Source organism: Oncorhynchus tshawytscha, linkage group LG09 (genome assembly GCF_018296145.1).
Source record: "Oncorhynchus tshawytscha isolate Ot180627B linkage group LG09, Otsh_v2.0, whole genome shotgun sequence".
NCBI classification, from domain to species: domain Eukaryota; kingdom Metazoa; phylum Chordata; class Actinopteri; order Salmoniformes; family Salmonidae; genus Oncorhynchus; species Oncorhynchus tshawytscha.
The window spans coordinates 70,731,038-70,755,793 of record NC_056437.1 but is presented as its reverse complement, the minus strand read 5'-3'; the positions used below and the strand labels follow the sequence as shown (position 1 = coordinate 70,755,793).

The window sequence follows — 24,756 nt, the reverse complement described above, 5'->3', positions numbered from 1 at the left end:
ACTAATTCAATTGTCATGTGATGGCTGGACTCATGTTATTTTAACTAGTCAACTGAAGAGGAAAAATTGTGTCATTGAATATTAGTTTGTAGTCCCGTGTGGCTTTGTTGGTAGAGCATGATGCTTGCAACGCCAAGGTTGTGGGTTTGATCCCCATGGGGGACAAGTATCACAACGTAGGCACTCAATATTGTAAGTTGCTCTGGATCGGTGTCTGCTAAATGACTAAAATCATTTGTGAATGATTCAAATGTTTAATCAAATTTATTTATAAAAGCCCTTCTTATATCAGCTGATATCTCAAAGTGCTGTACAGAAACCCAGCCTAAAAACCCCAAACAGCAAGCAATGTCTCACATAATAGGCCTATGTGAGAGATAGTTAGTTAGAAGACTAGGCACAATGTTGCCATCCAGTGGTAGCTGTTCAATACCTTCCAATCAACCACATGACAATCATCTTTTTCCTATATTCTGTTTAATGTTCCTCAGTCTAAACAAAACTTGCTCCACAATCAAGAAAACGTGTATATATATATTCAAACATCTATGAAACAAACAAGCCCTCACAGTGTTGGCAGGTCTAGTCAAATTAAACATGTCAAACCAATTTATCCTTAAGGAAAAGAAAATAAAACATTTAAAACATTCTTACCAGCCATTTCTAAACAAAAAAACATTGAATTACAACTCAATTCAGTTTATACTGATACAGGAGGGTAAAAAAAAGCCAATTTAAAGTTGCATCAATAACTTGCCCTTTTTGGGCAGACTCACTATAACAGTGTGCAGCCACCAGCACCAACTGAATTACTTTCACAATCATATCTATGTATGTATAACATGCATGTATGTTAGGTTTATTAGGCTGCTTTTAGACAGACAGCCCATTCTGACCCCCCCCCCCACACTAACTGGTCTTTTGACCAATCAGATCTGAAACATATCTGATTGTGGAAAACATTCAGAATTTGGCTGCCTGGTGAACAGAATTTTCTTGAGGGAAAATCATTTGGGATCAGCAGTACGTTCTGCAAACAGACAAATCATATCCATTTTAGTGGTAGAGTGGCCTCACCAGTCTCTCCACTTTCACAAAAGGACCCCGAGGGGGAAAAAAATGGAAACGGCAAGCTTCCAAACAACCATTTCATTTCAAAAGCAAGAGTTAGCCTCGTTTTTAAAAAACATTTTATCCATTCATAACCATGTATTTGATAACAAGGTGGTAGTATTTCTGCTTATTTAAACCACAGGCTTTAATATACATTTATCTATATACACTTACATTAGAAAGCAGTAGCACTGTCAAGTACATCAGTTTCAGGCCAGGTTAAATGGTTCTCTGGTAATACAGTATTACGTAAATAACTAAAGAAACTGGGCAATGTGGAAGGTATAAAGAGAACTGGAAAATAAGTTGTTGAAATTGTAGGGTACTAGCTATAAGTAAGCACCATCTGTATATAGGTTTGAATCTTTATCTAAAAAGTGTGCGTTCACAAGACTCGAAACCATAAAATAAAAACTAAGACCTACAATGCTGTTGCGAGATGAAAATGGGACACTACGTATTTATTTGGACAGTTAAGCAACATTCTCCCCCCCCCCAATTCGGCTCTATACTGCAGCATTTTTATTTGAGATTTAAATGTTTTATACAGTGACTAAAGAATGTCACCATTAATTGGAAAGTACTTCCATACAAATCTGTTATGTTTTGAGATTAAAGCACTTTATGCATCTACTACCCCCATTTGAAGGTGTCATAAGTATTTGGAGAAATTCACTTTGTATTAAAGTAGTCAAGTGTAGTACTTGGTCCCATATTCATGGCACGCAATGACATCAAGCTAGTTAAACTACAAACTTGGATGCATTCTCAGTTTGTTTTGGTTGCGTTTCAGATTATGTTGTGCCCAATAGAAATGAATGGTAAATAATGTAGTCATTTTGGGAGTCACATATTGTAAATAAAAGTAGAATGTTTTAGAACATTAATAAGGATGTCTCCATGACTACGGATAATCACAAATAAATCATAAATAATTACGAGTAAGAAAGTTAAGAGGCATACATATCATAACCACCCCAAAAAAATACTAACCACTTATCGGCAATGGTGAGAGGTTAGCGAGATCTTTGTGGCTCAAACTCTCACTCATCATTATTCAAGATTCATTCATGAGTATCTGTAATCAAGATAGTATCCACATTAATGTAGAGGTGTTCAGAAACTTGACTACTTTAACACACAAGTGAATTTATCCAAATATTTATGACATCTTCAAAATGTTTGCCGTTCATTTCTAAAAAAAAAAGAAGCTCAAATAAAAAAAATAAAACATTCTGTACTGTCGCCTCGTATGAAACATTTGATCTCAAATCCAAAATGCTGGAGTAGAGGGACATTCAAAGTTTTGCTCCACTGTTCAAATAAATACGTAGGAGAGTGTAAATGTTAGCTAGAAAATGAGCAGGATTGTGGTGGGTGGGACAAACAGCTCTAGCTAACCCATATAAATGACCAACTATCCCAGTTAGATTCTCTCCATAATACTCACATGACACATTTAAGCCAGTCCTAAACATTTGTTCGAGCTTAAAAACACATTTTTTGCATGAATATACCTACAGTTGAACGACAGATTGTTAGAAGGAACAAATATCTACGAATGTCATTGGTGTCGGGTGTCACGTAATGTTTACAGAGGAGTTGTTATTGAGGGCTTTCATTAACGGTTTTATATGGTTACGTTTTATAGGGTTTTTAAGACCGCACTCCCCTCAGAGGCAAAACACTGGTAGGTGAACCTAAACAACAACCCTTCAGTATTGTGGGCAACCAACCAATGTGGCACCTGAACACACGGCGGATAACATCCCAGATAACATAAAAATAAAAATAAACTAATCCGCTCCACATGTGGTGCTGGTCCTCGATTGCAGACTCCGTCTCCATGTCTATCGCTCTCTTCCAACTGGCGTAGCCTTTCGGAACGCCGTGCTAGGATCTGACTGGCCTTCCCACTCCGGCCCTGGAGAAAAGGGAAAATAGCAGAAATGGGACAAATCAGCACAACTGTTCTGTCGCGCGAGCTTTGGCTGGAAGGAGGAGAAAAGAATGCATGGTTCAGCAATACAATTGAGCTCACTTCAGGAAACAGCAGAGGGAGCAGCCCCCCGATCCACATCGATGGGACCGCAGAGGAGAAGGTGGAAAGCTTCAAGTTCATCAAGGAGGCTAAATAAATTTGTCTTTACACCTAAAACTTTTACAGATGCACAATTGAGAGCATCTGTCGGGCTGTATCACCGCCTGGTACGGCAACTGCACTGCCCATTACCGCAAAGCGCTCCAGAGGGTGGTGCAGTCTGCCCAACTCATTACCGGGGGCAAACTTCCCACCCTCCTAGACATCTACAGCACCCGATGCCACAGGAAGGCCAAAAAGATCATCAAGGACAGCAACCACCCGAGCCACTGCCTGTTCACCCCGCTATCATCCAGAAGGCGAGGTCAGTACAGGTGCATCAACGCTGGGACCGAGAGACTGAAAAACAGCTTCTATCACTAGGCCATCAGAGGCGGCTGCCTACAGACATAGATTAGGAATCACTGGCCACTTTATTAATGTTTCCATACCTAGCATTACTCATCACCCATCTCATACATATATAATGTATTCTGTACCACTATCTTAGTCCAATGCCGCTCTGACATATGTTTCCATTCCTTACTTAGATGTACGTGTATATGTTGTGAAACTTAAATATTACTTGTTAAATGTCACTGCACTGTCGGAGCTAGAAGCACAAGCCTTTCGCCTTTAGTAACATCTGCTAAACACATATGTGACCAATAAATTTGATTTGAAAAGTCTTGAGACAGTCATGCAGCTAGGTGTTAGGCATTCATTTGTTTGAAGGTTACCTCTGCACCAAAGCATTTCTCTGGTGGGATTTTGAATCGCGTCTTTGTAGAGTGTGTGTGTGTGTGTGTGTGTGTGTGTGCCCACTCACATCTCAAAAAGAGACATCAGTTTGAAGACAGTATTATTGCCTGGGGGCTTTTAGGAGGAGCTCTAGGGGATAAGAGGAGCTCGTCTGTCAGAACGAACTGGAGAGCAGAGATCTGAAACACACATTCAGCTACTTTACTCCGACTCAGAGCCACTGGCCTTACTTCATGTGTCCAAGGCAAAACAACACCATTTGATTTAGACACGGTGCCTACTTTTGAACGAGCGCTCAAAAAACAAAATGAGGGAAGCAAGCACCTTTATGGCAACGTTATGACTTGACCTACAGCAACAGTCTCTGGGATAGGCCTATTCTGTCATCCTCCCCCACCCAACTCTCCAAAACACATTTTCAACATGATGAAAATATTTTAAAACAATAACCTTCCCTTTCGTCCTACTCTCACATCGACTCATTCAGTCAGGACTGAGGCAGGTCGATGTCTTGGCGTTTTGATTGGGTGAGAGAGGGAAGACTTACCGGTTGTTGGGTCGCTGGGGGTTTGGGGCTCACTCCGGGCCGTACCCTACCTCTGGTGGGGGAGGTTTGACGGTGACGGGCTGGGAGGAGCGCCGGGGAGGCGAGGGTTTGGGCTGGGCTTGCTGCTGCATTGGATCGTAGTACGTCACCCCCCCGTACACCTGCGACTGGCCGTACACCTGCGACTGGGCCTGAGGGGAGAGGAGGTTACACGGTTTATGCATGTGTGTAAATACACATTCCTAAATGTTAAGGGTGGAGTCGAATAACTTCTAAATATGTATTGAATTGCAGAGCTGTCAGCATATTGCAACAGTAATGTGTTGCATTGGGTACAATATATAGCAACATTTGACATGCTGATGTGGTAGCTATGGTGTCTTGAGGGCAGAGGTCTCACCGGCGGGTTGTACATGGGGGGCAGGGTGGCTCCTGCCGGGTAGGGATAGTTGGTGTTCCCAAAGGTCATGACACCTGGCGGAGGGTAGAAGGGCGGGGCCAGCAGCTGCTGTGGAGGGGGCTGCCCAGGGGACATGGAGACGGGGGGAGCAGCGTAGAGAGCCGGGTTGGGCATGGGGCCACTCGACTGGTGGGGGTGTAGACCTGAGGGGGAGACGAGAGGGGGTGTGACCAGACAGACTGAGGCCCATAAAGTAGCCAACACCATACCAGCATTTCTGGTCAGGAGTGGGGCCGTTTAAAATGGAGAAAAAACAACAACCCTAAACCGAAAAACTTGTGTTACCCCACACACACACACAATTAAAATCACAGTGCAGTTAGTTATCACAAAATGAAGGTCCCGATCATCATCAAACGGAAAAATAAACATACCTAACGCAACAATGCTGTAACGTTAGGAGACATTATTTTCAAAGAATATAAAGCACTTTGCACGTCTTCCTTGTTAACAGTTGGAAAAATGGCAGAGTGAGAGACAGGGAAGCGACAGTCCTGTATGGCAATACTTAGAGAGGTTAAATTAGGTAGTGAAATGCTAACTTTGCAAAGTGGAATTGAGCTACAGTGGCAGTACAGGTGCAATGCTAAAAAGGGAGGCACCGTGAGACCTGAAACATTGCTGGCAGCAGCTCAGGACCCTAAACAAGAGACACGGGCTCTTCACAAGAAAGAAGTGCGATAAGGGATGGATAAAATAACAGCCCCGATTACAGAAACTGCAGTTAATATGCAGCCATTGCAATGGTAGAGGATATCAGCTTCAATGCCCTGATGCTACATCTAGAACCAAACTACAAGAAAAAAGAACCGTGATGGCCCGGAAGGAGAAATTATACAATGACTGCTCTGCAAGTACAAAGCGTGAACTCTCAAACGCCACAGATTGTCGGACGTCTGAACAGGCTGTCATACATCACTGTCACGAGCCATCACATTGATGACAAGTGGGACATTAAGCCCCCTGTACTGACCAGAGCATGGAGGAGAGGCACACAGAGAGCCTACCATCATTGCTGGCAGCCATGACTGGGGTCGATTGAGCGCCACTGCACCCTAGCAGTCATGAATAACCATATCTGCATTGTGAATTCGCATGTCATTTTATGATTTTTTTTCTTGTCGTTTAAAAAAATTGCACATTTGTCACATTCCTAGTTTGGAGGCACTTGAGGCAACTTTTAATGATGTGAAACACTTATTGAAAAGCACAAAGTTATTAACTAAACGAGTAAGAATAACAATTAATTTGAGTTCAATAAGAGAGCATTTAAGCAATACTATTCCTGAGTTGATTGAACATGTCTTCACGTGCATGGTGATTATACAGAGGTAAGTGAGGTTCAAGAAAGCTGGTCATTGACTTTCCTTTTTGTTGCCAGAGAAGACACAGGCTGAGTTCATATCTATCATCTTAGTTGAGGGTAACTGCTGCCCTCACCACGTTTTCCCTGGGTCCCCTGGCAGCAAGGTGAGACACTAACCTGGGTGTCCTGGATGGCCTGGGTGGGGGAGGTGCATCTCAGGCTGGACCAGCATACCCTGGGGTGGGAGGGGGGCGGGGCTGTCGCCATGGGCATAGATTGGTCCTTGGTAAGACACTGCAGGAGGAGACAATATAGCATTTAGACTCAAGTAAGCGCTCTACAGTCAGATATATCATTCTACAAACAAACCAAACACACTACATGGTTTGCTCGTCAAACATTTCTAAAGTTGCCGCCCCCCCTTGCTGCTATGCCTCCACTCTCCTGGGTAGGCTTTCCACTAGATGTTGGAACACCGGGGACTTGGTTCCATTCATCCACAAGAGCATTAGTGAGGTCAGGTACAGATGTTGGGCGATTAGGCCTGGCTTGCAGTCGGCATTCCAATTCATCCCAAAGGTGTTCGATGGGGTTGAGGTCAGGGCTTTGTGCAGGAAAGTCAAGTTCTTCCACCATGATCTCGACAAACCATTTCTGTACAGACCTCGCTGTGTGCACAGGGGCACTGTCATGCTGAAACAGGAAAGGGCCTTCCCCTAACTGTTGCCGCAAAGTTGGAAACAGAATCGTCTAGATAGCGTTAAGATTCCCCTTCACCCGAACCATGAAAAACAGCCTCAGACCATTATTCCTCCTCCACCAAACTTCACAGTCGGCACTATGCATTGGGGCAGCTAACGTTGTCCTGGCATCCGCCAAACCAAGATTTGTCAATCAGACAGCACTTCAGGCAATACGATTCCACTGCTCCAGAGTCCAATGGCGGTGAGCTTTACGCCACTCCAGGTGACGCTTGGCATGACGCATGGTTATGTTAGATCTTTTATGAAGCTCCCGGCGACAGTTATTGTGCTAAAGTTGCTTCCAGAGGCAGTTCGGAACTCAGTAGTGAGTGATGCAACTGAGGACCGTGCACTTCAGCACTCGCGTTCTTGTGTGGCCTACCACTCACGGTTGAGCCATTGTTGCTCCTAGACGCTTTCACGTCACAATAACAACACTTACAGTTGACCGGGGAAGCTCTAGCAGGGCAGGAATTTGACAAACTGCCTTGTTGGAAAGGTGGCATCCTATGACGGTGCCACGTTGAAAGTTCCTGAGCTCCTCAGTACGGGCCATTCTACTGCCAATGTTTGTCTATGGAGATAGCATGGCTGTGTGCTCAATTTCATACACCTGTCAGCAACGGAAGTGGCTGAAAAAGCCAAATCCACTCATTTGAAGGGGTGTCCACATACACTATATATACAAACGTATCTGATGTGGCAATCATGTGTTAAACTATAACAAAATAAGCTACATGGTTTATCACAGATACCTGTGTACCCTAACATTTTTAAGACAGCATTCTAACGCAGCTACAACATGTTGTAGTTTAGTACTGATTCGACCAGAGCCTGGCTCTGAGCCTATGGACAAGAAGATACCGGCTAGTGTTTTGTTTTCAGTTGTGCCCTGCCTTCTGGTGGTAGTGTGTGGCACTGACTCACTGGGCTCGTAGTAGTGGCTTTCCATGACCCCTATGTGCATAGGAGGAGCGGGCTCCGGGCTTGGCCTCTGGCGCTGGGACGAGTACCGCTTTGCCCGGTTACCAGCTCCCTGAGATGGAGAGAAAGAGGGTGAGAGCTGACCGAACCACTCAAAATGTCAGGTAAAAAACGCCACACTTCTCCTTGAAGGCAACATATAAAACAACAGAAACCCATCTCTGTACATAAGTCACCACAAGTTGGCCTACTCACCAGCTCTTCTATGTTACTGTATTGTGGAGGTGCTCCACCCATGTGCATAGAGTTAGGGATGCCTGCAACGAGACGAAAAAAGGACTGACAACACCCAAGCAAAACATATCCAACTACCTGATCCACTGCTGCGGTTTAGATACATCTTATACGCTTCATGTCAAACCAGCTACCAATGTGTATTTCTGACTCAGGTTTCTGTCCTGACAAAATGTGTACTTGAGGCACTTTAAACCTTGGGTGCAAAAAGGACATTTTATTTCCAATGTATTGCATGATGAAAACCTCCCAGGCTCCAGACAGCATGCAAGGACACACCACCACCTGCACGGAGTGGATTAGCTGGCTTAAAAGAGCTACTTGCATTCGCACACTGCTGGCCCCCCCATTGCTCCACACTGACTAATGGCCTCATTATGTCAATCAGCCTCACTGAATGGTCACTGACCTACTGACTGACTCAGTGCTGCACCAGGGAGCTGCTGCTTAGCTTCACCAGGGCTGCTGGTGCAGTGGTGACTGAGCTGCTTGTAACAGTGCTGCTGGAACTATGAGAGGATGTGTGTCACTCCATATTACTCAAATAATAATAATTTAAAAAAGAGGGGTAGAGCGAGAGAGAAGTAGAACGGGGTAGAGCGAGGGCAAAAGAGAGAAGGCTCACCCCTCATCTCAGCGCGTAGAAACGAAGTTGGGTTCTGGGCCCAGTTCTGTCCAGCCAGGCTTAGTCTGGCCAGGTCCTGGTCCAGCCCTGTGAGTACCGTTGCCTGGCTACTGTCTCCAGCATCCCCCTGGCTCTGACTGGGGCCCTGCCACGGCTCACTTGTCAGTGCCGAGGAAGACACTGTGGAGGCAGGCTCCTCAAGAGAGGCCTGCTTGTCCAGCTCAGTGGCCCGGGTGCGAGTCCTCCTGGCTAGGGAGTACGACTTCTTCTCCACGGGCCGCTCCGGAGCCGGGGAGGCATCGCGGGTAACCGGGTTGTCTGCCGGAGGAGCAGATCCCCCTCGCTGCTGCTCCTGTCGCCGTGGTGCAGAGTCCCTTTCTCGATCTCCCTTGCCACTGTAGTGGCGATTGTGGTAGACGGACTGAGACGTTGTCACTGTCGTGTTGCGCTCGTCATCCTCCTCACTGCGGATCTCTTCCACCACTACCGAAGAGCTGTGCTCCGTATGGGCCCCTCTGTTCCCCCGGCCCCTGGGGCCTCGTTCCCCGTCCATGGGCGGTAGGCTCCGGGTCTGGAGGGGCTCGGCCTTGGGGCCTGGCCGTTGAGACTCCTGGTTTCTGTCATTCCTGTACTGGGCCTGGGGGCGGTTGCCCTGGAAGCCCCGGGGTGGGGGGTGGGAGGAGGGCCTAGGGGGTTGTTGTTGCGCTGGGTGTTGGGGGCTGCTGAGGGGGGAGGACCAGACTGCTGCAGGGCCACGGCTAGGGGAGTGCTACGGCTGTTGGGGTTCCCTCCCTGCTGCCAGGAGGTATGGATGGGCCTCTCCCCGTCTCCGTCCCGCCAGCGCTTGTCCCGGACTGGAGAGGTGCTGTGTCTGCAGGGGGAGGAGAGGAGGCTAGTGTGAGGACAAGCTGCTAGTAGACCAGCGGTTGGTAAATTATGGTACACGGGCCAGATTATGTTTTGATTATTTTATCTTTATAAACACTCCAGGCGACTTTTGAACATCTAAAACGAGGTAGAAAATATACAGAAACTATAATGGACCTATATATTTTCAAATTATTTATCCTTTTCAGACACGCAAATAGCTTTTGACTAACAAATCGGCCCAGGAAACCTGCACGACTCTGCTCAATTTTTATTTATTTATCTCAAAGTGACCATCAAGCCAAAAATGATTCTCCACTCATGTAGTCGACTATTGCTGTTATTTGTGAGATGACATTGTAAGGGGATAAATTGTGCCTGTTAATATAAATTGGCACGATAGACAATAATGGTGGTTAGTGTTACAGGCTTTCAGAGACATGGGAATTTCAACACTGGGTTAGTAGAGTTGAGGGACAGTAGAGTTGAGGGACAGTAGTACCTGGGCTTGCGCTGTCTATAGGACCGCTCATTGGAGACACCTCCGTTGCGGATGTCATAGCCGTAGATTGCAACCAGCTCCTCACGTGACTTGGGCGCCTGCTCCTCCTCCCTGAACCTATCGTGTTCCCAGCGACCCTCATCCTTCCACAGCTTCCTGTTACGACCCTTCGGCCTGGAGGACAGGAAAGAAGCAGCAAATATACCAATAAACAGGTTTACCAATGAAATGACATCCGTCTATTAGTAGGAGTCATCCATCCTGTGTGGTTGTTGGTCACGTTTAGATAGTTTCAGTTGAACGACAAACATTCAATGAATAAAAATGATAAACTTTCCGTTCCCCCTTACCGTTCCTCCTCCTGTGCGTTTCCTCTGACGTCGTGCTCAAAGAACATTCCCTTACGGGGGATATAGGCTGGGTTATTACGATCCTGGTCATCATCCAGCTTCTGGCCTGGTTTAGCACCTTTATTCTCAGAGTCTTCTGTGCTTTCCTGGTTACACGGAGTAGAATTACTCAAAATGATTGACCAAGAGGCCCATATTTGTATGCACTTCTATATACGCATGCATGCATGTATGCATTTTCTTTTAAATTAACCATTTTACCTGTCCATCCCCGCTTTGCCTCTCCCCTGCCAGGTTGCCTTTATCTTCACACTTCACTTCTTTACTCAAACCTTTCTCACCCTCCTCTACCTTCCCCCCTCCTTCCTGCAGCTCCCCCTCTGCAGCAGGGGTGTCGGCAGTAGGACTGGGTTTGGGCCCAGCAGCCGGTGGAGGGACCTCCTCCTCCTCCTCTTCCTCCTCACCTCCCTTGAGAGAGACAATACAAGACTTGAGTTAGTTTGCTTCGTGTGTATCATTATCAAGATGCTGTCAGAGAGATCAATGCAAATATCCTTAGAGTCCTACTTATTCCAGTCAAAAGCGGCCATGCATAGTGGACAAATTAAACTTCTCATCAGAACCACAGTTGAGACCTCATTAAGAGGATTCCAGTACCATCATGGACATTGCAATGCATGAGTACATCAATTGAAAAAAAAATATTTGTCTGTATCTTGCATCTAGGGGTTGCTACAGTGCAGAAGGTCTGTGTTCTGAAATACCGGTAGCTGTATCAATGGTTGAAACCTGCTCATCTCTTCAGTCCATCCAGGATTTCGCTGCAGCAATTCTGACATTTCACATGGCAACATGTGAGGATTTTGTCCAATTTGTTACAAAATTTCACTGACGAGGGAAAGGTCTGTTGATGTGTGCTTAACTGGACCATATTATGCAGTACATTTGCAGTGATTGGTTGAAATTGTAAGCTCTCTTTTTTTTGTGTGGTGATCAGTATGCGATAATTTGACTGTTTTATGAGGTAATAGTGCAGGATTGGTCAAATTTGCAAGACCTCACATAATATCCTGGGAAATGTTGATTTAGCAACAAAACCAATATGGGTTGCAGAACAGCTACATCCTGGAGGGACTCTTGTTTCATGGTTGATTAATTTTTTTTGTCTCAAATACTTTGGAAGTTAGATACATCATGATCTTTCCAATCCACTAGTTGGGCTATTCTGTTGGGAGGAGGAGGAACCTTGGGGTAGCCTCATGAAGCCTGCATTACTGAAATTCAAAAAAAAAAAAATCTGGTTCATCAAATACTATGTTGCCCAAGTGTCCATGCAAATAAAAAACATAAAATGACATTAACATTTTACCCTACAGCATAACTCTGTTCATCAGTGGCAACTCACCTCTGAATGTGAGGCATTCTCCTCAGGATCTGCACTTTCATAGTCAGAAAGGACAGCTGCAAAAACAAACATTCAAATGTGTCTGAAACAAGTACATCAACTGTTTAACAGTGGTGTGATCCAAATGGGAAATGCTTCAGATGTGTGCGTCATTCTAGATAGGCCATTGGATTGCGTCACCAAACACTGACTCACCTTCTCCTACGCCATCTTCACTTTCCTGTTAAGAAAGGATAACACTAGTCAAACAATGTGAATGAATTGACAACAAATAACAACAGTATGTAGCCTACACACCGTCACGCAAACACAATACCAACCCGTACGTCAATTATTTAGTAGGGGGGGATCTGTGTCACTAGGAATGTATCCTCAATTCATTAGCATACTGGTATTCGGATGACTGACATGCCCAGAGTAAACTGCCTGTTACTCAGGCCCAGAAGCTAGGATATGCATATACTTGGTAGCATTAGATATAAAACACTCTTAAGTTCCTAAAACTGTTAAAATGTCAGTGAGTATAACAGAACTGATATGGCAGGCAAAAGCCCAAGGAAAATCCATCCTGAATTTTATTTTTTACAGCACAGGCCATTTCAGTGCTTGCCAAGGGGAAATACAAATAGATAGGACCCAGATTGCAGTTCCTATGGCTTCCACTAGATGTCAGTCTTTAGAAAGGGTTTCAGGCTTGTTTTTTGAAAAATAAGTAGTTGGAAGAACTACAAGGTGTCTCATTAGAAAAGTTTTGTTGACGCGTGAATTAAATAGTTTATTCAGATATTCGAGTCCCTGAGGATTAATTAGAAACATTGTTTGACTTGTTTGGACGGACTTTAGCGGAAACATTTTGGATTCGTTTGTATGCCTGTTGAAAGAGTGGATTACTGAGATCATTGGCTATAACTAAACTGACTTTTTTGGATATAAAAGGACTTTATTGAACAAAACGACCATTCATTGTGTAGCTGGGACCCTTGGGATTGCAAACAGAGGAAAATCTTCAAAAAGGTAAGCGATTTATTTAATCAATGTGAGATTGTGACGCCTGTGCTGGTTGAAAAAGTATTTGTGTGTGGCCCTGTCCTCAGATAATCACATGGTATGCTTTCGCCGTAAAGCCTTTTTGAAATCTGACAATGCGGTTGGATTAACAATAAATTAAGCATGAAAATACAAGTGTCATACATGTTTAATATTACAATTTTTGTATTTTGAATTTCGCGCTCTGCAATTTCAGATGTTGTTGTAGGTGTCCCGCTAGCGGTTCACGCGCCAAAAGACGTTAAATGACCAAGCCATTCAGAGTGAATTAAATGATTGAGGGAATTAACTGGAATTATCTTGTCCTATACAGATGTGAAAGCTGACAGTCAAGTTTTTCTATTCACAATCCAGACTACAATAAATGACTTCCTGAACAAAAATCTAATCCAAACCTGGGAAAAAGAGCTCTCTTCCTTAGCTAAATGGAGAAATCTAGAAACTGAAGAAAGAACGAGATCATGCTCTAAAAACAGCCCTGAAGTCCAAATTAGAGCATGAAAGACGTAAACGAGGCAACAAAAAAAGAAACGTCCTCTCACTGTGAACTGCGTTTATTTTCAGCAAACTCAACATGTAAATATTTGTATTAACATAAGATTCAACAACAGACAGAAACTGAACAAGTTCCATAGACAGTTGACTAACAGAAATTGAATAATGTGTCCCTGAACAATGGGGCGGGGTCAAAATCCAAAGTAATAGTCAGCTGTTGTGGTCACCAGCTGCATTAAGTATTGCAGTGCATCTCCTCCTCATGGACTGCACCAGATTTGCCCGTTCTTGCTGTGAGATGTTATCCCACTCTTCCACCAAGGCACCTGCAAGTTCTCTGACATTTCTGGGGGGCTCAATGGGATTGAGATCCGGGCTCTTCACTGGCCATGGCAGAACACTGACATTCCTGTCTTTCAGGAAATCACACACAGAACGAGCAGTATAGCTGGTGGCATTGTCATGCTGGAGAGTCATGTAAGGATGAGCCTGCAGGAAGGGTACCACATGAGGGAGGATGTCTTCCCAGTAACACACAGCGTTGAGATTGCCTGCAATGACAACAAGCTCAGTCCGATGATACTGTGACACTCCGCCCCAGACCATGACGGATCCTCCTCCTCCAAATTGATCCTGCTCTAGAGTACAGGCCTCGGTGTAACGGTCATTCCTTCAGCGATAAATGCGAATCCGACCATTGCCCCTGGTGAGACAAAACCGCAACTCGTCAGTGAAGAGCACTTTTTGCCAATCCTGTCTGGTCCAGCGACGGTGGGTTTGTGCCCATAGGCAACGTTGTTGCCGGTGATGTCTGGTGAGAACTTGCCTTTCAACAGGCCTACAAGCCCTCAGTCCAGCCTCTCTCAGCCTATTGCAGACAGCCTGAGCACTGATGGTGGGATTGTGCGTTCCTGGTGTAACTTGGGCAGTTGTTGTTGCCATCCTGTACCTGTCCCGCAGGTGTGATGTTCGGATGTACCGATCCAGTGCAGGTGTCGTTACACGTGGTCTGCCACTGCGAGGATGATCAGCTGTCCGTCCTGTCTCCCTGTAGCGCTGTCTCACAGTACGGACATTGCAATTTATTGCCCTGACCACATCTGCAGTCCTCATGCCTCCTTGTAACATGCCCAAGGCACGTTCACGCAGATGAGCAGGGACCCTGGGCATCTTTATTTTGGTGTTTTTCAGAGTCAGTAGAAAGGCCTTTTAGTGGCCTAAGTTTTCATAACTTTGACCCTAATTGCCTACCGTCTAAGAGGTTAGGTGTCTTAACGACCATTCCACCGGTGCATGTTCACTAATAGTTTGATTCATTGAACAAGCATGGGAAACAGTGTTTATATCCTTTACAATGAAGATCGGTTAAGTTATTTGGATTTTTACAAATTATCTTTGAAAGACAGGGTCCTGAAAAAGGGGCGTTTCTCATTTTGCTGAGTTTAGGTTAACCCCGTTGAGAAATAAGGTGATGAAAGAAATCACAGGCCAAGGCAAACTTTTTTATAAAAATAACTGGTGAAGCAAAGGGAAATTCTAAATTCATCTGGGCAAATCTAAAAAAACAATAGCAGGGAAAAACCATAGTAATGCTGCAAAAAGACTAGAAATCAACGTGAATGAGTCTAACACAGGATGGAGTAGAAATAGCAACAGCCTTCAATTCCTACTTTGTTGACTATGTCAAGGTACTGACACAGAGCCCCTCCACCGGTTTCTTAAGGGGTCAGCGCTAATGAATGACACTGAACCGGTCTTCATCACAAGGGATGTTTCTGAGTCAGAGGTGAACAAGGTGATTAGCTCACTAAAGAACTAAATCAAAATATGTGTTTGGGCTGGACTCTACCTTTCTTAAACTACACAGTCACTCATTAGTCCCATTACTAAGGTCACCAACATCTATTGGTCAGGGGGTGTTTCCAAGGGCCTGAAAGTTGGCTATGATAACAGCCATCTAAATCAGGTGACCATGTTGACATGAGTAACTACAGGCCTATTAGTATACTACCTGTGGTGTTGATGGTTGCTGAAAAGTGTGTAGCAGAGAAACTGATTGCCCACAACAACAGCCCCATCACATTACACCATGCAGTTTGGCTTCAGAGCTAAACACTCCACAAAAACAGCCAACTGCTTTCTTCTGGAAAATGTGAAGTCCAAGATGGACAAAGGGGTGTTATTGGGGGCTGTATTTCTTGACCGAAGGAAAGCTTTTGATATGGTTAACCATGAGGTTCTCACCACAAAACTGTCCAAGTTCAACTTTCCCCCCCGATGACTCGAGATGGATGAAATCATACCGTGAAGGCAGAACTCAGCGTGTCAGAGTGAACAATGGGCTGTCGCCCACTCTCAGCTATGACATGGGGGTGCCCCAAGGGTCAATACTGGGGCCCCTCCTGTTCAACCTGTACATTAATGATCTGCCTGTACTGGGTCTTAAGTTCAAATGTATGCAGATGATACAGTGATATATGTGCATGCAACGAGCAAACAAGCTGCACAAGAACTCACTAGTGTAATGGTCCAGGTTACAAAGCGTCTCAGCGACTCATGTTTGCATCTCAATTCTAAGAAGGAAAAAAAAAAGTCTGCATGTTCTCCACAATGAGGGCAACAGATGTTACTGTGTCAGGGGAGAAGCTCCAGGTGGTATCCAATTTTAAGTACCTTGGGCTTCATACTTGATTCTGACCTCTTAAAAAGCAGGTGAAAATGTAACTCAAATAACCAAATTCAACCTAGCTAATTTCCATTCATACAAAATTGTTTGACTGCAGAGGTAGCAAAACTGTACCTTCAAATCTCTGATACTCACACACTTAATATACTGCTTGACTAGTTGGGCCCAAGCTTGCTGTATTAAAACCAATTCAGACTGTCTACAAACAGGCTCTCAAAGTGCTTGATAGAAAGCCCAATAGCCATCATCACTGTTACATCCTCAGAAAGCATGAGCTCCTGAGTTGGAAAAAATATTGTGTAAATACACCGACATTGGTCTTGTATTCAAGATCCTAAATGGCCTTGCCCCCCCCACCCCATTTAGTACTTTTGTTAGAAAGAAAACCCAAACCCATGGCTTCAGATCGTCAAGGTCTAACATGAGGTGACTATATGGTTCCCTTAATTAAGGAAAAGCAGCTTTAGTCAATTGGCTTTCTCCATGAGAGCATCCCATGTCTGGAACACACTGCTATCAAAACACACACAACTGCCTCATCTATCACACCTTTTACAAAAAAAACAAAGACATGGCTAAAGGCCATTCAGACTTAATCCCAAACTGTGTATTGCCACTTTTGTTCTGTTGCTTTTTGTGCTATTGCTCTGTCTGCATGCTATGTGTTGCCTTTCCTATGTTGCTCTGCATGTGCTCACTGCTCATTGATTGTATTGTTATTGTAATTGTTCTGAATAACCTGCCCAGGACTAGCTGTTAAAAATTAGCCGGCTGGCTAAAACCGGCACGGTTACCTAAAAGTTGATTAATGTACACTGTCCCTGTAACAAATTAACTAAAACCACCATTTATTGTGCCAAACATGGATTCCTCACATCACTATGGATTTAGATAAATATCAACAAGCTTTGTGGTAGTGGCCATTCAAAACCAGAGGGTGAAGTCAAGATTATTACTGGTCAAGAAGAATTACTAGATGAGGCGTGACTGGAGGCAAATATTGTAACGTTATGTAGCTAACGACGTTAATTTGCACATTTTAATAGTCAGATGAAATAACCCAACAACATCAAAACTCCCTGTGGCTTTAGTTAACATTAGCATCTAGCTACTACAGTAGTTAGCAAGTTACTGACATAACGTGCACCAACGTTAGCTAGCTTATAAACTTAACTAAAACACTGATAGTACAGTAACTAGCTAAATTAAAACATTTTCCTCTTGCTAACCATTAGCCAACGCGTTACCATCGCGGTAAACGTGCTAGCTAACGTTACCAAACAAAGTAAACTAGCGCAAACGAGCTGGCTTGTCTAGTTAGTTCACGGTTTGGCCCTTCACACGTTTCCCGGCCAAACATGAGCGAGTTGGTTGATTTATGAGCAACATTAGCTGAACGCAGCAAACGCAAAACATGGGGTTGCGGTTTGGCCTAACCAGTGGACAACTATCCGCGCGGTACTGTGCCATTACCATAGCCGGGTGACTTGTTGACCCAGCCATTAATTATAGTAGTGAGCATGCTAACGTTAGCTAGCCAACTAATCAAGTACTATTAAATCGATCGGCTTTGCGTCTCGAGAACAAGACACTCACACACTCGGATTCAGCATCGTTTTTCGGCACCACACGAACAGCTGGTGCCTCAACTGGCTCAGGATCCCGTACTCGGGGCTTTGTCGTTGGCGAAAGGGACTTTCCACTTTCCGATCCCGAACCAGATTCATCGTCCTCCTCGCTATCCTGGGACGCGCGCCTCCTTCGCCGTCGCCGGTCCGCCATCTTAGAAATCATATAAAGGAAACCGGAAGAATGACAGGAATTATGGGTGAATGTTAGTTACGCAATTCCGCCTTAGCCTCCGAGTTTTTTTTAATCAAGGCATTTCAATCTCTCTGGCAAGTTATCGTTTCAATTAGAAAGTGTCGTTAATTGGTTGTTGAAGCATATTTGAACGATTAAGTCAGTATGATGACACCTATGAACAAAATTATAAATCCCCTCAGAGTTGAATGAATATGAATTATTATCCAGAGACACATTGATATTCACGTTCACTCATACCTAATTCCCATTATGGTCCAGTGCTTTAAATGAATTGTATCTCCTACATTTATAAAATCAGGCACAGACACCATCCAAAAGAAACAAAATCATGTTCATAAAACATTTTTTTTAATTACAACATCTTGTTTGAAACACAAACCATAAGTGCTGCTGAGGCGCTTTCAACACATCTCACTCCTTATGACCAATGTTTTTTTCCTTTTATCTCCAACAAGTCTCCTTTCTATAGGATGCAACAGCAATCACATACAGATGGGAGACAGAGTCATTCTGCTCTGTTCAAATATGAGGCATGTCAATGTGAATGACAACATCAACAGTTTGTAGAACTTGAGCTTCTTTTCTTGGGAAATTTTGTGAGTGAAGTTGCAGAGGAAAACTGTCCTCAAATGAACCCAGTGGGACTCTAGAGGAGACAAACATCTCTGCTCTTCCTGGATAGTTCACACCAGCCTCAGTCTTCTTCCAAACCAGCCCTACTATGAACAAACAATAGGATCCGCTCTGCCGTCCAGCAACCATGACCAAACTGTGGCACAGTGCATCTTTTGATTTTAGGGGATTGTGGCATGCAATTCCCCCACCCCGTCTGTAGTACTCTCCCAAATAACAAGGCAGACGTTCACACAGAGGGGTGCTGCCTGGCACCAATCCAGCCGGTGTCTCCTCTCTTGAACTCAGCTGGAAAGGACAGATTTATTTATTTTCGGCAGGTCCGGTGGGGGGTCTGCTTTTTGGGCACCTCTACTCGACAGCGGCTTCGCTCGTCCAGCCAGGGCAGGTCAAAGATCCTTCAAGGGTGAATAGAGAAACACAGGGGTTTAGTTTAGGAAGCAAGCACTCAGATTATATTCAAGTGATGTTTGGCTCGGTGTTATTTAAGAACCAGTGCGTATGACTCAACTCACCGTCTTGACAGCTTTGGCAGAGGTCGGCCAAACACCACCACTGGAAGGTGGGGGGTGATCATGAGGGACTCCACTGAGGAGAGAGAAAGAACACCTTCATAAGTGATGAGTCCAAGACCCTGCTCAGTATTTCAACTGACTACATTTAATCTCAACAGACATTACTAATGGGATAGTTGCTTGTTGGCCAGATCTAAAAAATACAATGTTATTGGTCACACACATATTTAGCAGATGTTATTGCGGGTGTAACGAAATGCTTGTGTTCCTAGCTCCAACAGTGCAGTTGTATCTAAAAATTCAGTGTATAGGTGGGGCTTACCATCCTCGGCTTCTGGGTAGAAGGAGAACACTTCTGGCTCACTCTCTTGGATACCCTTCCTCTTGTTCATGCGCTGCTGCAGTCGCTGGAACATCCGCTGCTCACGGATCCGCTGGATGTCCCATCTACGGGAGGTGAATGAAGGAGAGTGAACACAGCAACAGAAGTTCAAAATAAGGGACACAAAAATAAGAAGAAAGGCAGAAGAGGTATGCCAGAGAAACACACAGACTCAGAGCAAGAGTTGGTCAGACAAAGTAAACAGAGCATAGTGAAAACTCTAGCCCTCCCTTACCTCTTCCTTCTCTTCTCATCCAGTTCATGCTTCGAGTGGCGCTTCAGGAAGACATTGTCATCCAGATTCTGTAAGAGAAAACATTTGGACTTTAGACCTCCTGACCAGGGGTCTAATCTGGACTTCCACCAGCATAGGGCTTCAAACAGAGTAAGACAAGTACCCACCTCAGGGATATCAGATGCCGCCTCCTCCTCCTCTCCCAGGGGCTCCATAAGGTTTTCTTTCCACGAGGGAACTGTGTACAAGAGGGAGAAGGTCATTCCACCACATATGCAATTTTACAAATCCTGTTTTGCACACATTTTACAAAAGATAAAGCAACAAAAAGCAATAATGTGGCCTATTCCAAAATACTTAGGCCCAAGTCTCAGCCTTCTTATGTGCTGTTCATACTTATTTTGCCCGTTTACCTATTTTTTGGGGATCCAATACAACCACTTCATGACAGTTTGTAACACTCACTGGCCACAGGCTCCTCCTTCTTGGGTGAGGGCTCCCGCGAAGTTGGTGACAGGGGAGGCACATGCCAGCGACACAGGTACATGTCCGTGGTGGACAGGTAGTCTAGTTCCTCAGTGGCGGCCGAGCAGGTCCCAGGAGACCCATCCGAAAACTCTTCCCCGTCCAGAGGCTCCTCTTTGGGGAGAAGCGCCTCATTGTGTGGGGACTGGGAGGCCTTGGCTTGGGCACGTCGTTTGGCTGCCCTGGGGTCCTGGAAGAGGAAACGCCTATTGACAAGAACAAAACAAACTTTAGAGGAATTGCGTGAGGGACAATAAGGGGCTTTGCATGAATCTACAGTACATAGATATATCTATCCATGTATGGATCTAGGACAGGCCTGGGCCCGCGACCTGATTCAACACGGCCTGCAGAATCATGCTCAGATCAAAGAATTTGCGATAGTAAAGTTTTGAAAAACGTATTTGTTATTCAAATTAAAAGCCTGATGAATACTTGCCTTTGTGTAATGATTTAACTCCCACCACTTGTTGGACATTTATTTTGAAGGCACGTATAAATAACTGCACAAGGACATACATTGACTGACAGGCTGACACACACGCCACAGTCACAAATAGTAGCTAGCTAGAAATTGTGCAAAAATTAGTAAGATTTAAAAGAAAGGTAGACAATGAATGTAGGATGTTCTAGCAAGAGTCGACATCAAAATACAGTCATGGCCAAATATACATTTTCACAAAGTCTGCTGCCTCAGTTTGTATGATGGCAATTTGCATATACTCCAGAATGTTATGAAGAGTGATCAGATGAACTGCAATTAATTGCAAAGTCCCTCTTGGCCATGCAAATGAACTGAATCTCCCCATCAAAAATTCCACTGCATTTCAGCCCTGCCACAAAAGGACCAGCTGACATGTCAGTGATTCTCTCGTTAACACAGGTGTGAGTGTTGACGAGGACAAGGCTGGAGATCACTCTGTCATTCTCAATGACTTCGAATAACAGACTGGAAGCTTCAAAAGGAGGGTGGTGCTTGAAATCATTGTTCTTCCTCTGTCAAGCATGGTTACCGGCAAGGAAACACATGCAGTCATCATTGATTTGCACAAAAAGGGCTTCACAGGCAAGGATATTGCTGCCAGTAAGATTGCACCTAAATCAACCAATTATCGGATCATCAAGAACTTCAAGGAGAGCGGTTCAATTGTCGTGAAGAAGGCTTCAGGGCACCCAAGAAAGTCAAGCAAGGACCGTCTCCTAAAGTTAATTCAGCTGCGGGATCACCAGTTGGAAGTCAGAGTCAGGTCATGCAAATCTCTCCTACCACACAAACGTGAGATGGCCAAGTTTGTGGAAGGAGCTTGTAATATGATTCTGGCCCACAATGGCAAAACTATATTCTAATGTGGCCATCCATGGAAAATAATTGCCCAGGCCTGATCTAGGAAGTATGTCATATCATGAAGTTAAAAAAATAAAAATATTTAAAAAACTGAATGTGGAGCCCTACCGTTTGTGGCCCTTGCCTCCTCTGCCAAAATTCAGCGTTCGGGGTGTATGGCTGCTGTGGCACTCAGACAGCCCCTGCCCCTCTGGTGTCCCTGGCATTGCCACCTGGTCTTCCTGCAGGCTAGGGATGTGGTTGGGGCACTGGTCACACCCATCCTTCTTACCTAGCTGCAGACGGCGAGCCATGCGCTCGATCCGCGCCATGAGCTGCAGTAGTGAAAAAACGTGTCACATCAGTGGGGCTAAAGTGAGGTTTATACCCCCTTATGATTTGGCATTTAAATAGTTTGTCTTGAAGGGTAGCCTATTCTCTTTAACACTTGAGATTTACAGTCCATAAGAGTACATCAAAAATATATTGAGGCCAATTTAGTTGACTTCAATAACCTTACACTTCATCGAAACAATGATGTCATAATAGTGCCGCACTGCTATTACATCACAATACCACTGGTGGCATTGTGGAGCTGGCCTAGGTTGGAGGTGAAATACCTACTGCTGGTTATTCTGGAAAATTCAATTTTTCACAAAATATGCTGACCACGATCGACAATTGAAATGTTATGCATTGTGTTTGCTAGCATACCATTTCCTTCTCAGCTTTGAGGTCATCTATCTCCTTGCTCTTGGACTGGAGCTGCTGTTGCTGTTGTTCAATGAGTTCCAGTTGGAGGAGGAGGATCTGGCGTATGCAGCTGGTCTGTGTAGGGGAGTGACCAGGTCCTTTCCTAATATTCCCTCTTTTGCCATCTGGGCTGTGTTCTGATGACTGTGCCCCCATGATTGATGCAGTAGTAGCCCCTCTGACCTCCCTGCCACACACTGCATCGTCCCAGGGCTGTTTGATAGTGTTGAGCACTGCAAGGTCTATCTTGCCCATATTGCTGTTTGTCTGTCCTAGTAGTGTCTTGCTCTTGACTGGTGTGGTGCCATCGCCCCCCATTGGTTTGCCCTGGGGAGTTTGGGCTCCAAAGATCACCCAGTTCTCCTCTTGCCCAGACCCAAGCCCAGGGTTCTGTCCAGATCCAGGCCTGCAGGTAATCGGTGCCTGTCCTGGCACCACCTTGGCTTTCCCGTGGAGCTGCTGGCCGCTGCTGTTGTGGATACTGCCCAGCACGTTTGGGACTCCGATGACGTATTCACTTGGCTCCCTCCTCAGGCCAATGAAGGAATCTGGTGTTCCTCCTGCTGGAGCTTTGACCAAATCAATCTTCCCTACTGTGTCTAGCTTATATCCTCCACTTGTGAACACAGTGGATGTCATTGTCGTGGCAACCCCACCACCAGAACCCTTGCCAACCAACGCCCACCAATGTCCTCCTGACAGGGGCGTTGGTGGCACAAAGAGCTTGATCTCACACCGTGGATGCCGTTTCTCCTCAGCAGTGGGCTGTCTAGATGTCCATGCAAGCCTGAAATACAAGGGAGGGATGTCAGATGGGCACACAGTTAATTCAACATAGACAAGGTTATCAGGCATAAACTAACTAAAATCAAATGTTGAAACAGACAGGAATCAGCCACAATGCCCTCTCTTACATCAGATATAGCCCAACTAAGGAAGCCACTTTGCTAATAACGTTAGCGTTCTCAATCTCTGGTTGCTACTAACTACAATTTCCCTCCTCGCGCATTTCTATACGCCCATGAATAATCTGTACGATATTGACACATGAACCAACAAACTGACACAATAACAACAATCGAGCAACCCGGAGATAATCTGACTTGCATCGCAACAATACAGGCATGCCTAGCAGACGAGGTAGTTAACGTTAGCAAGCTTATACAATCATTAAAGAGTTGAGTTTCGTCGGCTACCCAATGATGTGTATTGATGTGTATTGACCTAGCTGGTGTTTGAAGAAAACATTATGCAGGGACTGGCAATTGCTTGGTTACAAGGGAAACAGTTCTAGAATAACAAACGTTACAGCAGAGCTGCAGTCGCTTAGTTGGCCAGCTAACTGGTTAGCCAAGTCCTCCATTTTAGGTCCGCAGCAAAAAGCAAAACAATGACAGCCACTTTGCCTTCAACCAACCCGGTCTCATTTGACGCCATTTTAACTTTAAACGCTTTACAAAGTTAAGTTTTTCTCTTGAACGTTATAACACATTGTGCTTTACACTTCTCACTAAAGGCCACCTACCTATTTGATATTCTCTGTACTCATTCGAACTCACCTATCGCCTTGATGCCCCTCTTCTCAGGTCGTTTTAAAATAATGATAATGCGCATGCGTTCCTTGTATGCTCGCCTCTGATTGGTCAATTAGCGAGCGGTTGCGCTGAGCTCAAAAGATTGCCCAATTTATTTATTTATTTTACCTTTATTTAACCAGGCAAGTCAGTTAAGAACAAATTCTTATTTTCAATGACGGCCTAGGAACAGTGGGTTAACTGCCTGTTCAGGGGCAGAACGACAGATTTGTACCTTGTCAGCTCCGGTTACTAGTCCAACTAGTCCAACGCTCTAACCATTAGGCCACCCTGCCGCCCCATAATAAAAATGCCAAGACAAATGCATATTCCTACCTAATTTTTATGATTGTTACAATTTGTTGTAGTTAATATATCTTGTACAATCATGCAACCATGATGAAATTGTTATGGTCGAGAGAGTTCTTGTCATATTTTCTCCATTCACACTGGGATTAGGTGCAACCAATTGGCAACTGGCTCAGTCACCACCAATGATTTTTTTAATATATATATTGTGGAACGAGTACAGCTATGGCATTTCATCTGCTTACTTGATATTAGTTTGGGCTCTTCTCTATTTGGGGAGAGGACAATTCTGGGCTCCCTAATTCCCTATCTTGTAAGGGAGTTATGTTTATTGAAGATTTGTTGGAGATAAACCATTACATGTTACCACTTTTCTTGTAAATGAGTTAATATCTCAACATATTCTACAGTAGAGACCACAGGCTGTTACATTGGTGTAAATCACTGTGGATCAATGCTGCTCTTTAACCACA

General features: G+C 44.6%; 2 protein-coding genes across 3 annotated transcripts; both read right to left on the bottom strand.

Moving 5' to 3' along the window:
* Window positions 1–458: 458 nt before the first annotated feature.
* Window positions 459–18,013, bottom strand: LOC112258560 (protein CASC3-like). The gene is given in 14 exon segments (XM_042327332.1): window positions 459–3,037; window positions 4,503–4,693; window positions 4,903–5,105; window positions 6,446–6,562; window positions 7,939–8,047; window positions 8,191–8,252; window positions 8,855–9,586; window positions 9,589–9,725; window positions 10,224–10,397; window positions 10,574–10,719; window positions 10,835–11,041; window positions 11,979–12,034; window positions 12,174–12,198; window positions 17,803–18,013. Coding segments are annotated over 13 exon segments (2,328 nt in total). The 5' UTR covers window positions 18,001–18,013; the 3' UTR covers window positions 459–3,037; window positions 4,503–4,531.
* A 332-nt stretch (window positions 18,014–18,345) lies between these two features.
* On the bottom strand, window positions 18,346–24,095 carry LOC112258559 (male-specific lethal 1-like 1). 2 transcript variants are annotated; one of them, XM_024432999.2, is made up of 9 exons: window positions 23,960–24,095; window positions 22,362–23,187; window positions 21,777–21,982; window positions 20,264–20,529; window positions 19,966–20,036; window positions 19,799–19,866; window positions 19,504–19,628; window positions 19,182–19,254; window positions 18,346–19,064 (listed from the first exon to the last, which is right to left on the bottom strand). In XM_024432999.2, the coding sequence occupies exons 2-9, from the start codon at window positions 23,037–23,039 to the stop codon at window positions 18,974–18,976; spliced, it is 1,578 nt and encodes a 525-aa protein (XP_024288767.1). In that variant the 5' UTR covers window positions 23,040–23,187; window positions 23,960–24,095; the 3' UTR covers window positions 18,346–18,973. The 2 variants fall into 2 exon arrangements, with proteins under 2 accessions (XP_024288767.1, XP_024288769.1); XM_024433001.2 differs by having other exon boundaries at window positions 23,926–24,002.
* Window positions 24,096–24,756: the final 661 nt, after the last annotated feature.